We start from the raw sequence: 15,308 nt of genomic DNA on the forward strand, positions 1-15,308 counted from the left end.
TGCTCATATCCCCTTACATCAAATCTCACTTTAAAGGATACGGCTCACACTGTACGTGCGGAGCTTGCTCAACTGCACAGAACCAGTTTGCCCTTTCGCCCTCACAGAGGGGAGGGACCTAACTCCCAGCCCTGGGGCGACAAGCCTGACCCCACACCCAAGACCAAAGCTCTCCGGGCTCGGGGGCGGGTCGTGACGGAGCTGTCACTCGGGGAAGGCCAGGCAAGCCGCACATCACTCAGTCTGCCCACATCCTTCGTCTTATGGTTGAGAAAACCCCGCCCAGCTCTGAAGCCCAGAATGACACTGCAAGGTGCTCATGAGCGTTGGCGCTCTTCACACCCTGCGCTGGCCTTCCTCCTCCTCACCGAGGATGCGTTCCTCCGCTCGTCCAGTGTTTTCCCTCCCTCTCACGTCCCCGGCGGGCCGCAACATTCAGGGAAAGTATGACGCGCGGGGAACTCCAGGGAGGACCAGCAGTGTGGAGCATGCGCAGTGTCCGCGCCTTGCGGGCAGTCTTAATCGCCCGTGGCTCAGCCGGAGCAGACGATTGCGCAAGCTCCGCGTCCTAGGGCTCCCCTCCCATCCCGTCCTAGCGGGCCACGCCCCCACATCGCGGGTCAGAGGCCGCGGGGCGGGCGGCGGTGACGCGTGCGGAAGCGTCCTGCGCAGTCGCGGAAGCCGGCGGGCTGTAGAGCGGCAGCGGCGGCGGCCACTGCCGGGCGCCCCGACGGGAGGGGCCCCGGATCGCTCGGAGGCGGCTGAACCGCTGTGTCGCCGCCGCCTTCGGCGGCCGCATGAGTCGGGGCACCATGCCCCAGCCCGGAGCGTGGCCGGGCACGAGCCGTGCTGAGAAGCCGGCGCGGGAGGCGGGGGCCGCGTCTCCGGGCCCCGCGAGAGCCGCGGCGCGGGAGGGCGGGAAGGCGGCGGCCGGCGGGCAGCTGCGGATCGCTGTGCGGTGCCCAGCCGAGCAGTGAGTCTCGGGGCGCAGCGGGGGCGGGCGAGGGCGCCGGGCTCGTTCCCCTCGGGCAGGCTTGGCGTGGGGTGGGGTGAGCTGAGGAGTAGCCGGCCGAGAGCCCTTCGCACCCTCGGTTCTGGGTAAGGTCGTCGGCGACGGAGAGGAATTCGAAGACACTTGTATCCTGTGTCCGTACAAATGTTTTTCTGCAGGGCCTGGCGTCTCACAGTTCTGGTCACCCAGTGCCCCCGTTTTTACGTCTGCATAGTTAAAACAAAGCCCAGGAACTTGAGAAACAAACCGGAAAAGCGTACTGTTATAACTAACTCCCAGTGAATCTTTCCTCCGACCTGGTTGGGGAAGGAAGTAAGATTGCTTTCTATCACAGCCAAAGGAAAACTGAGCCATGCGACAAGTTTGTTCGTGGAAGGCAAGTCGCCGCTTGATGAGCGCCCCACCTGTTGAACAGACTTTGGACGGAGTCTGACCCAATTCTCTTTTGCCCATTAATGGCTTAACTAGCTGTCCCCTTCCCCCTTCGTTTTTAAATACGAAAGGCAGCGCTGGTTAGATCAATTATTTAGTGAATTGTAAAGAAGCATAAATCGGAGGCGTTTATAGTTTTAGCAAGGGTCTGGGAGCGAGGTGGAAGCAGAAATAGACTTGGAGGCTGAAACGTTTTTTACACTTTCAGGTTCTAGGCACATATAAATGCCTTTGAATTCCAAAATTGGTGAAAGCACTCAGATAACCATTTTGACAGATAGCGTAATTGGCTGGCAAGTTGAATTGTAAGGTGTGTTCAAATGTGATTTTTTTTTTTTTTGGCATTTTCTAAAAAGGGGTCCTTGGCAGACCTATGCAGCTAGTGTATTATAATAATGTTGATGTGCATGGTTCTTCAGCCTGGGCGTTGACATTCATTTATTGAGCACCTAAATCCTCTGGGATGGTATCCACACTTAATGTGTTAATGGCTACTGGGAAAGATTTGGAGTAGGCAGTCTCAACTCCTGCCTATGCAGGTAACCGAAGTGAGTGAGGCTGTCCAGGTGTGGACCATGGGTTTCTGGAGAGCTGTGTCCATCATTGTTAGGGGTCAGAGTCCAGTAGGTTCTACCCTCTGCTTGCTGGATTTTCTGTATTTCAAGAGTCCAAATATCCTGAATTTTTAATGAAATATCCTGATTTTTAGAGTAGCATTTTAGTTTTTAACTGAAGCCACTGTGCAGGCCCACGTTGGAGCTGATGTCTCTGGCTGCAGGTTTGCTCTCTGGGTTAAAGAACGATTTCAGACTCTGCTGAGGGTAAAGTAAGATAGGCAGTGAGGGGTGGGGAGGAGGAGAGAGTGTCTTCTGCTTCTGCTGCTCCACAGCCCATGCTGGTTTCTAACTGCTGCTGCCTTCCTCTTGCCCTGGTAGTCAGAGGTGAGACTCCCCGGTTAGAGACCCTGCCCCTCAGAAGCTGCACCTTAGCCTTGAGCGGAGCGTTCTCATGCCCCTTCGAGATGCAGGAACTTTGAAGCCAGAACCATGTTCCTAAAAGTATGCATAGTTATTTGGCAAGTTTTTCTGTTGGGTATGGTTTCCAGAGTCAGAACCTGGAGAAATAGGCCATGGTGGGAAGGAGCACTCTTTCCTGATGAAAAAGTTTTGAGGCTCTCCCTCTTCTTACCGCTGTCAGTAGATTTATAGACTTAGTCTGAAAGGAATCTAAAAAAAAAAAACCCAGCCTAGGTTTGTCATTTTACACAGTAGGAAACTGAATGGCAGATTCCAGAGGTGCTTCTTGGCCAGGGAGACAGGGAGTAGGTTTCAGGGCCAAGTTCCCTGATGCCTCGGTGGGAAGCTACCTCTATCTTTTTCTGGTTTTCTCAGCAAAACCAGGCAGAGGAACATGATTTATAATGACCTCTCCCCTTCCCTCTTCTAGCTCATTTGAGAGCTGCAGTTGGCTGGCATCCCCCGGACAAGACCTAAGGATGGCTCACACGATGACTTAACAGTCTGATTTGAAGAAGTCTTAGGTCACACCAGATTGGGTTGACTTTTCTTGGAGCTTCCTCACTGTTTCTGTGAGCACATCTGCTGTGCTCTATCCCTTGCTCACCCCACCCCTGCATTTGAAACTGAGGCTGTGTCCACTTCTTGCCCTTAGCTAAGTAAGCTACTGTTCTTGAGGACCAAGATGGTCCTGAGACATGGTTGGTAGCCAGGCTAGGCATGCTTAGGGAATTGAGAGGCAAGACTACTTCAAGGCCAGTGTTTGGCTGGCTGATGATGGGACAGATTGGCTTGAATCTGGGGTCCATAGGCTAGCTGTGTGTGGTGGGGAGCATATGTCTGTGAACCCCTCTGAAACTGAAGGTGAAATTTTATGTGTATTTTTTTTCTGGGCTGAGTTCTAACGAAAGCTGTGGATTTCAAGTGCGAACAAGTTCTTAAACCATTGTTCTTGGGTGTTGCTAAATGTGCTGTTGTGTGCATGTGTTTTCCCACTCGCCTCGCTCCTTAGCTCCTATGGGATGTGTTTGATGGGGTAGTAGCTACTCCCTCCTGCCCCTTCTCCCACCTGGAAGTAAAGACTGTTTTAGACCTCATTGTTAGGGATGTCTGGGTTGTCCCCAGATACCTCTGGAAGTCACGTGGAGTAGCATGAGCCAGTCACGGAAAGTCCACTCGCAGAAGGGAGGTGGAATTTTGGCTTGGGTGCCGGTACTTTCCTGCATCTGATGTGTTGTTCACCCATCTCTACAACCGCTAAGTGGTGGAGAAGGCTGGGTTGAGTGGTCTTTGCTTTTCCTGTGCCTTTGTGGGAAGGTACATTGGTGTCACAGTGGTTGACACTGTCTTACCAACACCGCCTGGGCCATTGGTCTTCTAGGATAGGCCAGGTTAAGCATGAACTGCAGCGTTCAAGTTCAGAAAGCTGAAGAAAGCCATATTTAGCTTTTTTAGACAACTAAGGGGAACTTAATGCAAATGTTTATAATGGTGAGTGATTACAATGCTGTCTTGTTAGTTTTGCATATATGTTAGAATTGACTTTTTTCATATTACATGTTGTATCAGAAATTGAAAAACTGGCTCCACAGAAATGTCTTGCTTCACTGAGCTTTGTGTTTTTAGTTGATAGCTTTGGTTCTTGGCAACCGTATAATTTTGTCTATATGTAGTAAGCATTTTTTAATTAAATTTTCAAGCATTTATTGTTATGCAGGTCTTCGAACAGAGCAAGAGATAATTTGGTCTATAAAATCATGTAATTTATTCAATCATATATATTGCCTTAATATTAAGAATAAGATATTTCATCTCTAGCTTAGAAGAAAACCAGAGCTTGAAAATACACACTTTATAATAACAGTGTGCTAAACTAGGAATTTTCTAAGTAGAACTTACTAGGATTTTGGTTTTAAAATTTAATGCAGTTGTATAATTGAGCATGACTCACATGCCATGGTCCCCAAGCAATCAAGTCAAATTTAAGACTTTGTCTTACTTTTCTAGCTATCTATATGTTTTCTAGAAGGAAACCTTTTGCCATGGTGATCATTTGAGTATTTGGGCTTCAGTGGCATCTTTAGTGCCAAATGGTAGACATTCCCCATCCCTACCCCAACTTGACATATAAACAAAAAAGATTACTAAATTTCCGAAACTGGTCAGCATCGACGATTTTATCTTACAGTGCAATATCCTTTTTCTTTTCATTATTTCACTATCTTCCCTTCTCATAACAAAAATTCAGGGGCGCCTGGGTGGCACAGCGGTTAAGCGTCTGTCTTCGGCTCAGGGCGTGATCCCAGTATTACGGGATCGAGCCCCACATCAGGCTCTTCCGCTATGAGCCTGCTTCTTCCTCTCCCACTCCCCCTGCTTGTGTTCCCTCTCTCGCTGGCTGTCTCTATCTCTCGAATAAATAAATAAAATCTTTAAAAAAAAAAAATTCAAACCTCTAGTTTAAATATAATAAATATACAACAAACATAATATATAAATATAAAATATAAATAAATATATATGTGTAATATATAACTTTTATTTTGTCATTTTCAGCCTTAATATTTCGATACTTAAAAAGGTTAAAACAAAAGATTATTGAATGAACTATTTTCTTAAAATTTTTATTTTTCTTGTTCTCACACCTCTCTCTCTCTTTCTCTCTCTTTCTCTCTTTCTCTCTCTCTCTCTCTTTCCAATTGGTTGTCCTTATGTTGGATGACTATTTCATTTTGGCTGTTAAATATCTTCTTTTCTGACCCTAGTAATTGAATGTATTGCTTAAACTTAAAATTTATTCTCCAAGGAATTACAATTTTAGTATCATTTTTAAGGTGGCCTTTAAAGTCCATATTACAGTTTCCTTAGTGGCCTTGTAAAGTTAGCAAATGTCCTTGGATACTTGTCCTTGGTGGCCAGGGAAGTTAGCAAACATTTGTGCACAGGATCTGAATGAGATCTGGTTGTGGTTAAAGTAATTTGAATGTACTCTGGCCTCCCATTCACCCATTTCTGCTTTGCTGCTTTTGTATATCTTGAATCAGTGTTTTTTTTAATTTCCAGTAATCTTCCTTTCTACTGTCTTCCCTTCACGTTTAGTTCTCAGGTTGATTTCTTTTCATTCCATTCCTCCTGGCCTTTGTGGGAATTTGTATGTGTGGCTGTACCAAGAGATGCTTGTTTAGAGAACTTCCTCTGGGCCCTGGTGTTGCGATTGCACTTGGGTTATTTTGCAGATTAAAAAGAAAGAGGACAAAGGTGGAGCCAAGTGTGCCTGCAGCATAGCCACAGAATTCGCTTGAAGTGTAATTTTTAACAGCACATAGATTCATAGTCTGGTAGAACTTAAGACCTGGAAGAGGAACCATGTAGATCATACAGATCTTGTCTGCTCTTCTCACTTTGAAGATGAGAAAAACTAAGGCAAAGATTAGGGAAGTGGCTTGCCCGAAGACATGCTGCTGCTGATGACGTCAAGAAAGTGGTTCACTTAAGTGCTTGTTTTGTAGGATCAGAATTTCTCTCCTATTTGATAAAGCTAGCAAGGAGGCCAAAAGATATAATGAAGCTATTAAAAGAAGAACTAACACATTTAGTCACTTTTTATTTTAGGCATTTGATGTATAGTCCCTGGGAATCTGGTTTCTGTTTGCTTTTGCCTCTGGCGTGGGTTCCCTGGGTGACACCATACCTTTTACTTGGAATGTCATGGGGGTCAGAGAACATGGGAAGTACCTTTTCCTAATATGTCCCCTCATCCCCATAGTATTTTTTAAAAAATAGGGACACATGCACACCTTTACCTTTATTTAGAGAGAAAAAAAGGAATAAGAAATGACCATTGGGTGAATTGTTTAATACTCTGCACCAGTGGTGTAGTATGAGAATAAGAATAGCTAACTTTTTAGAGAGCTAATATTTTACACGTGTCCCTTTTCACAGCAGTCTTGAGGTGAGTTCTCTCACTGTCCTTTTTGCACTGGTTAAATTTAAGTGGTTAAATGTAGGCACCGAGAGGTATTGTTACTTTACTTTAGTTCCATGGTCATACACACAGGGCTAATGAGGTCTGGAGCGAGGAGTGGTTAAAACCTGACCTTCTGGGCGCCCACTCTAGCCATGGGACTCTATAGCCGGGTCACCCATACCACGTGTGTCCTGATGTCTTAGGCAGTGAGCCATTCCAACAGAGGGAATGGGTTGAGCCAATCACAGGTGTAAAAACATAGACTAGTGTTGGCCAGGTGATTGGACTGAAGCAGGGGTGTGTGTAGAGGAATCAGAGAATACAGGCTAGCGTGGTGGGTTAGGTCCACATACAGACTTCCCTACTTATTTGGGAGCCATTAAAGGGTTTCAGTGAGGTGGGGGAAGGTGGGTATGTTAGATTCCCCACTGCAGTCTGCTTCTCTCAGTATCCCTTCTTCATGTGTCTCTGACTGCTGCTCACCTCTTCGTTCCTCTTTCCTCCTGCTACCCTGGGCCATGTACCCGGAGCTGTGGTGTCGAGGCAATTGGGGATGGGAGTATCTCAGGTCATAAACTTAATTCCTTATTTGTTACAAACTTTATTAACTCCTTCCTGTTTCCTTGCACCTGGAGCCTCTGTCTTGTGTGAAAATTGGGCTGTGCTGTCTTAGGGAGGAAGTAGAGGGAATTGGGGGTCTGGTTACACTTTATGTGTACATCGGCCAGTTTCCTCGTTTTAAGCTCGGGGTGACTCCTGTACCCTGAGAAGTACTTGGCACTGCCAGTTCCTGAGCCCCTCTGGGGTTCTGCGGGTTTACCGTCTTACCATCCAGCAGATGCCTCCACTGCAAAGGAGGCATGGTGGCTTTCCTGGCCTCGGTCATTTACTGGTTCTTTGTCCCCTTTTGGACTGTTTAGGCTTTCTCGTGTCTTGTGGTTTTAGCAAAGATAGAGTTGGTATTTCTGTTTCTCCTCCCTGTCAGGTTGTGGCTTATCTTGAGGGGTAAAGGAGATGATATCCTTTTTCAGTCCTTGTCTAGCACCCAGTGGGCTTTTTTTCCTTTCTAGTATGTAGTAGGTTCTGTTCACTCACTAAGTGAGACTAGAGACTTGAGGAACCTATTGTATAAGTACCACGTCAGTCGAATGGCAGCACTTCAAGTATGTGGGACAGGAGCGATGTGCTTAACAGCACAGTCTTTTGTTCTGTGGGCTGGCTGCTTCAGGGTGGGCGTCGGGAGCAGGAGGAGCCTTGGGGGGGGGTTTAGCTTTGGGGACTTAAAATAATTGATGTTCTCCTGTCCTTGTTTTTAAAGTAGTAATTGTAAAATTTGCTTGTGACATAATAAAGCAATTGGCCTGCATTCCTGTGTAAATACTTTTATTAGTACTGTGTTCATTCTTGGAACTTGATAGGATCGTGACAGAGCTTCACTGATAAGACACATGCTAAGATGCTGACGAACGTAGTTGAGCCCACATTAATAGATGTTCCAGTTAAAATGGCCTCAGAGCCACGTAGCCAGTGGAGTGATGTTAAAGTGTCTCATTTAAATTAAAAAACTCTGAAGTGGGCTGATAGAAGCATGAGCCTCCAAGCTTTAAGATCCATATTTTATCAGATCGTCATCATGTAATATGAAAAAGTTAAGCTTTCAGTGTCTGATAAATTTTTTAAGCAAGTGACTATTGTAATAGGAGGGAAATGTTAGTGCAACAAATTTTGAAATGTCTGATTTGGTGTGATTTCAGTGAGGAGGACATGTATCGTGACGCGGATGAAATAGAAAAGGAGAAAGAATTACTTACACATGAAAGAGGGTTATCAGGTATGTTTGGAATTGTTTTATTCATAGAGTTCTTACTATTTATAGTAGAAAATGCAGTAAGTTGATATATCCATTTTCATAAAATGCTGCGATGTGCTTCTTAGGAAACATTCTTATGCATAGGGTCTTAGCTGCATCTGATTATTTATTTTGCTGAGGTATGTTTGGGGAATACTGTTTCCTGAGCTTTTAAAATCGTAATGCAAATATTCTCCCTGTGTTCTTTACATTCCTATGACTTTTGCACCTGTGAGTATTTGTTCACTCTCTTGAGGCACCACCCTCTCTCAGTTCGTGATTTCCTTTGTATTAGAGGGAGAGTTTGGATTTGAAATGCACTTTTCATTTCAAATGGAAGGACTTCTTGGGAAGCTGGCTCCGTGTGTCGTTGCACGCACCTGGCCATGTGAATTTGATTGACTTGGAAGAAAGAATGATCATGGGATCAGTAGCACGATTCTCTCGTCGTTTCATGACCTTTTGTCCATGTTTCTGCTTAGTTAGGCCTGCTCTTCTCACCCCACCCTTCAAAACCCCGTACGCAGGGGCCCGTTGCTACTCGGGGGAGGCATGACCGCTGGCCGTCTCCACTGCGGGCAGGGCCGGCAGGGCTGTCTGTGAAGAATCCCCTCACTTCCCTGGCTCGCTCGGGCTGGAGCTGAGCAGGGATGCTGCGCTTGGGGGACACGCCATAAATGACTCACAAGTGGCATTTTCTCTCATCACCTGTGTAACGTACGTGTTCTGCTGCTTAGTTCGGAGAACTGGCTTGTGTTTGGTTTATGGTTAACAACAATACTGTCATGTGTGTGGTTAGGAACAAATGATACAAAGTGGGGTTTTGATCATTGTCAGGTCTTTCTTGAGTCGTCCTCACAGGGAATTGACGGAGCTCTTTACTGTGGTAGCCACAGCAGACCAGCTTCTCTGTAGCTGTCCCGCCCAGTGTGTCCCCAAGTCCCGTGTCCCCATCCTTCTTGGAGCAGCAGAGGGTGCTCCGTTCACTTCGGACACGGAGTGCTTGTTAGGCGGAGTCCTGAGGAGAAAGTGCTGCCTCCTGCGTCGTGTCCCTGCTGCCTTTGCAGGGGTCTCATGCTTTCTGCATCCCTCTGCGGGCGCTCTGCTGTAGTTGGCCCTGTCCGCCAGGGAGGCCCTCCCTCTGCAGGTGTTTGAGCATCTCAGAACTGTGTCATTTCCAGCTTTCGTTTGAGGTTACAGTGGGTGCCTTGACAGCCCTTGCATCTCGGTTCTTCGTGGCCCTTCCTGAAATAAGAGCCTTCGGAAGTGCCTCTGTAAGGGTCTGTCTGTGGGAAGCTCTGTTTGCTTGCAAATTTAATCTTAACTTTCTCTTTTAAGAACTCCAGATGAGCAGTTTAGTCTTTTGAACATAGGGTAGTTGACAGTGCTGCAGTCAGATAATGTGTCAGGTTGTTTTTTTTGGTCTTCTCTTTTTCTTCAGTATTCTGCAGTTTCTTTCTGATGTCTGTTAAGTGTGTACTTTTAAAAACCTACTGTTTGAGGTCTTCTTTTTGAATCCCTCGATGCCTAGTTTTCATTAGTTTGAGAGTATTCTCAGCCATGATCTTCTTTTCTTACTCTCTCTACTTACTCCTTCCAGAACTCTTAGATGTTTGCTCGCCTCCTTCAGTCATCCGAGGCTCTTCATGACATGCCCTTTCATAGATATTTTTATCTTGTAGCCTCTGTTCTTTTCTGGGTAGTTTCTTCAGATCTATTTTCTTTTCTGGAAAAGTTCTGGGGGCACCTGGCTGGCCCAGTCAGTGGAGCCTGTGACTGTTGATCTCAGGGTTGTAAGTTCAAGCCCCACATTGGGTGTAGAGATTACTTAAAAATAAAATTTGGGGAAAAAAAAAGGAAGAAAGAAAAGTGCTGTTTTCCCCCAGATTTGCCTGGTCTCTTTTTGATAGGTTATTGCCCTTTGCTCATGTTTCTTACTCCTTTATTTCATTAGTATTTAAAACATAGTCTTCTGGGTGTCATAATTTCATTCTCTGAAAATCTTGGCAGGTCTAATTATGCCAGTTTTTGTTTTTGCTTATTTCTTGTTTCTTCAGAGTTCGAATTGTAAGCTCAGCTTCTGTGTCTCTGTGTAGGGCTTGTGCAGTCTGGCTTCAGTGGGAGGGAGTTCAGCCTTACTCCTGCCAGGCACCCGCTGTGTCACCTACCCTGGGCCACATTTTGTTAATTTCTAAACTCGAGTTTCCAGGGTCTTGTGGCTAGTCTGAATTCCCACCCTGTCCCTGTATGTGAGCCAGCCTGTGGATATGAATTCTCAGGGGGACTTCCTCTTTCCCAAGCCAGAGCCCAGGCCAAGGCAGAAAGTTGTCTTATGCTCCCTTTAGGAAAAAAACAGTCTTCGCTAACAAAGGGGTCCCAGGGTTGGTGAAACTGGCTCCCTGGCCAAATTTGATGTGCCCGTGGTTTTATAAATAAAGTTTGTTTGGAACTTCTTATTTACCTGTTGTCTGTGGTGGCTTTCACACATGGTAGAGTTGACAAGTTGTGATGGAAACCTTATGGCCCTCAGAGCCTATGTTATTTACTCTCTGGCCCATTTACAGAAAAGTGCGATTCTTGCCCCGGTCCGCCCTCTGACCCAGAGTCCTAGCTTTCTGAAGTTCAATTTTAAGTTCCCATCTTTCCAGGTTCTGAATCCTTGTCTTTGTCACCATATGGTGGTTAAGGACCAGACCTCCTGGTTGTTTGAGCTCCTGATTACCCCTCTGGTTTTCGGCTTCTCTTTTGGGTTTGTTTTTGTTTTTTGTTTTTGACGTTAGTAATGTTCTTTCTTGGAAACAGTAACAGTCCGTGTAGTTTGCATTTAAACAAACTGTTGCATACTCTGTCATATACTGTTAAGCTGCTTGAGGTCAGGGACTGCCTGTCCTGTGCCTCCAGCTCCTGTCCTAAAGGAGGGCATGCAGGGGCTGTTGGAGACCCCCTCCCAAAGAACAGCAGCAGGATGGGACTTCAGGTATCAGTTTGCTGCTGGCAGCTGTGTGGGTACTCCATTTCCCCACCCTCACTGCCTCCCGCGGGCCTCTCATTCAGCACAGGCATGTGGCTTGGCCTCCTGACCCCATGAGGTCCCCTGCCTCCTCCTCTCAGTTTTGAGGTGGTGGACCTGCCCGCCTTGCCCACGGGCCAGGGCTTACCTGGGTGTGGGCAGGAATGAGGACTGCAGGCCTGGAGAGCAGGAGGGCTGGACTCCGTGCTCATGAGGTCCTTCCTGAGCTGGAAGTGTGCTCTCTGTTCAGGCTCGTAACGCTGCCTGGCGGGAAAACGTGGCCTAATTGAGGTCCTCAGTTCTGGTGTTTGCCGTTCCTTGTACTTTGTGGGGTGGTGAGTGAGAAGGTAGATAGGAGGAACTCTTCCTTGCACTGAGTAGATGCTCAAAAAAAAAAAAAAAAAAGTTTCTTGAATGTAAACACTGATGGGTCTGTATTTAGGATTGGCTGTGCAGCATTGGTGTTTGTGGTCTCTGGGTTTTATGCTTCAAGGGTGTGTTTCACTTGTAAGCCAGTCCTAACTTACGCCACAGAATTGTCTGGAACCTACAAGAAGGAATTTGTGCTCCTTACTCATCCCTGCATCCGTCACCCCCTGGCTTGTCAATGCCTGTAGTCTTGTCTTCTTCAGGAGCCTCTAAATCCGTTCAGGACAGAGTCTGGGTCTTCACTGCCATGGTAGCCCCAGTTTCTAGCTCAGTGCCTGGCACACAGTAGACATTCAGTAAATATGTGTTGAATCGAGCTGAATGTGTTTTTAATTTACATCTTTCCTCAGGAGTAAATACATCGTAAGGTACTTCTGTGTTTATATCTTAATTTCCTTGCTGACATTTACTTTTTCAATAATTTAAAAAGGAAGTCAAGATATGCCTGAAAATTACTTCACTTTCTTCCTAAAACACACATACCCATGTGCGTGCATACGTGTATACCACAAAATCAAACCTCAACCGTGTATGTTAAACAAGGAAAATCTAAAGCCCGTTTTTTTTTTTTTCTTTACTAAGTAATTTGTCTGATTGTGAGTTGTATTTTAAATGTCTTACTAGAGTCAAGTGAGGTCTGTGGCTTAACTGACATTGAGAGCTCTATTAGTTTCTGGCTTATTATCAATAGCTTATCGTCTTTTGGAGTGAGGGCAGAGTATAAATAAAGACAAATATATTTTTTGTTGTAGTAGGTGTTATCTCTTTGTATAATGGATATACAAAAATTAAAAAGCGTTAGGTGTGTTTTTTCATAGCTCAGCCTACTGCATGACTAGTTTGATTAGAATAGTATTCACCTTGTGCCAGTGAAGTTCCAAGTGCTGAGGACACAGTTGAGACACAAAATAAGCCCTTGCCCACGAAGGAGTCATGCTTTACTGTGTTCGTGGCTGTGGGTGTGAGTGGGGGTTTAGGGAGAAATGCAGAAAAAGAAATATGTCAGGTGTTGATCAGTGCCTAGAAGAAAAACAGAACCGTGTAAGGGGAATAGAAGGAAGGTATGTATGTATGTGTGACATGATATCCAGGTGTAGGGTGACATTTGAGCAGAGACCTGTAGGGAGTGCTAGAGCCCCACAGTGTGTGGGAAAGGTCCACGGGAGGCTGGCTGCTGGTCTTGCTGGAATGGTCAGTGTGGGGAGGGGTGGGAGCTGAGGCCAGAAAGGCAGTGTGGGGGCAGAACAAGGGGGCCCTTGGGGGAAGTGAGGACATCGGTGCCACTCTGACAGGAGGCTCTGGAGCTCTCAGAACCCAGGAGTGATGGCAGTTGCCCAACTTAAGTTTTAAATGCATCACTCTGGCTGCCATGTGGAGAAGGTGTGGTGACACTGGAGACCCATTGGAAGACCTCCGGGTTATCTAGGAGGGAGGGGATGGTGATAGGTAGTGGCGGGATTCTGGATCTTTTTGGAATGAAGTTAGAGAAAATGTAACCTGAGTGAAGCAGTACTGTTATTTTGATTATGCTTTGTTTCATTACCCACCCACCCCCCTTTTTGATTCCTCAGCAGAAGCCAGATTAAGTGTAGCTCCTGAAATGGATATCATGGACTACTGCAAAAAAGAATGGAGGGGAAATACACAAAAAGCCACATGTATGAAAAAGGTATGATGCCTAGATGCACGAAGTTTCAAGTCTTTCAAATAGTCTATCATAAGTAATTATGTAATATGTCCTTTTATATTTTATATTTTATATTAGACTTAGTTACAACAACTGTTCTTAGATCATGTAGATATTGGTGTTCTAATTCTAGAGATGAGGAAACAGACTCCAAAGGTAAGGAACTTGTTTCGAGTCACAGTTTTAATATAGGGCCAGCTTTAGTTGTTCCGTAACTCTGTTTCTTTGAAAAATACATCTAACCGATGCTGTGCTGTTCAGAGTTGGGCCAGTCATTGGTTGTCCTCTTAGGGTCATTTGGGAATGTTGGGAAAGCTTTAGGAATGGGACCGGCAGATGCCATCCCAGCTGCTGTCCCTACCTGGGTCTGGTCCCCTGCCCTCCTGTCCGAGGGGCCTGGGCTCTCCCACACTCCCTGTGCAGAGGGAACCCTGAAACTACTCCCTTTGTTTAAGGTGTTCCTGGAGCTGCCCTTCTTGGTCCCATCGCATAGATTGACAACGCTTAGGGAGTGTCCAAGGCTCTGGGAAATTGGGGATTCCCTTGACGTGGTCCTGCCGTGACTGGGCCGGGTCACTGTTCAGTCGGGCCCACTCCCGCTGCACACTGGTCAAGCGCAGCACCCTGTTGGTTCTCCCCCCGATGGACCCTGAATCCAGCATTCCTTAGTGGGTTGAACAATGAAATTGCTACTCTTTGACCATTTCCGAGCTACAGAAACGGCAGTTTCGATCTAAAACTTCCACCGCCTCTTATAACCTCTGGGTTTGTCCTTTGCTCATTTTTCTCTTGGGATTATTTACATTATGAATTTGAATGTGCTTCTTTTATATTAGACATACTGAGCTGTCATATTTCATAGGAATATCTATTTTGTTGTTTAGATCTGTATTGTTTAGGGTTTAAAATTTTTAAATATTTGTATATATGTTCTTTTTCTCAGTGCTCGTTTTTATAGAAAACATTGTGCCTTTTCACACGCACCTCAGCTCTCAAACCTGCCCTGAAATGGGCTGACCTTACTCAGAGTGTAGTTGCTACTTAAAGCTCTGAGAGCCAGTGTTAGCTTTGCTCCTGCCAGTCTGAACTGTAGTCTCTTGGTGTCTCAGGCACTTGGTGGGGAGCTCAACCATGAGAAGCCTGGACTATGAATGTTCAACTTTGTGAGGCCATCTGCTGAATGTGTATATTTTGGCCACTTACAGGTGTTCCAAACTTCAGCCCTGTATCAAACTAGATAACCAGGAGGCTGGATACCTAACATCTGTTTTCTCATCTTTCCCAGAAATGCTTTCCCTGACTTGCAATTTTATTTTATAACCTCAGACTCTTGAAAGGATTTAACAGTTGGCACCTCAGGGTCCATAACGCAAAGGTGTCTGTTATCCAGATATTACCTATTTTGGAACTCATGCTAAAACCCTTTCTCTGTGATTTTAGTTTGAGGGCAAGATTTGACCATGTAGTCAGACTCTTTCAGCGACCAAGTAATGAGAGGCACTTCAGTTAGACCAGTGTCACTTTGGGACCCGTGGCAGTGGTTAGAGCATCTCAGGGGTCCGATAACAGTTTGGATATCAGTTCTTTTTTTTGTCCTTACTTGTCTTATGGTTTATTTTTGTTTTGGATATTCTTTTGGAAGTAAGTGTGTATAAACTCAACTTTAATTTTAGAAGTTTGATTCACCTCTGAAATAGCATGAGTAGTTGATGCATTTGGAAAGATGCAGGTACAGTTAGGCCAGGCATCGTGAGTATCCCAGGGTAACTAGGACTCCGCCGAAGGGCGGAGATGCTTGACTGGCCCTCAGTATGTTACAGCGATTGGAGCACTGAGTGAAAATGTGACTCTCACCCACTGAGCACATCATCCTATGATTCGAACCTTGAAAACAACTAATAACGAG

At 45.8% G+C, this 15,308-nt stretch overlaps 1 protein-coding gene across 4 annotated transcripts in view; it reads left to right on the forward strand.

Annotated features, from left to right (window-relative positions):
* The first annotated feature begins 680 nt into the window (after positions 1-680).
* OTULIN (OTU deubiquitinase with linear linkage specificity) overlaps positions 681-15,308 on the forward strand; it is a 31,467-nt gene continuing 16,839 nt past the window's right edge. For 2 of the 4 annotated variants that reach the window (XM_026506710.4, XM_057312163.1), the window contains exons 1-3: positions 681-973; positions 8,182-8,258; positions 13,287-13,384. In XM_026506710.4, coding sequence (XP_026362495.1) covers positions 798-973; positions 8,182-8,258; positions 13,287-13,384 — 351 coding nt within the window. In that variant the 5' untranslated portion in view covers positions 681-797. The remainder of the gene's footprint in view (positions 974-8,181; positions 8,259-13,286; positions 13,385-15,308) is intronic. The other 2 variants (XM_026506711.4, XM_057312164.1) reach the window with 1 other exon arrangement.

The sequence above is a fragment of the Ursus arctos genome, unplaced genomic scaffold, assembly GCF_023065955.2.
Source record: "Ursus arctos isolate Adak ecotype North America unplaced genomic scaffold, UrsArc2.0 scaffold_15, whole genome shotgun sequence".
Classification (NCBI taxonomy): domain Eukaryota; kingdom Metazoa; phylum Chordata; class Mammalia; order Carnivora; family Ursidae; genus Ursus; species Ursus arctos.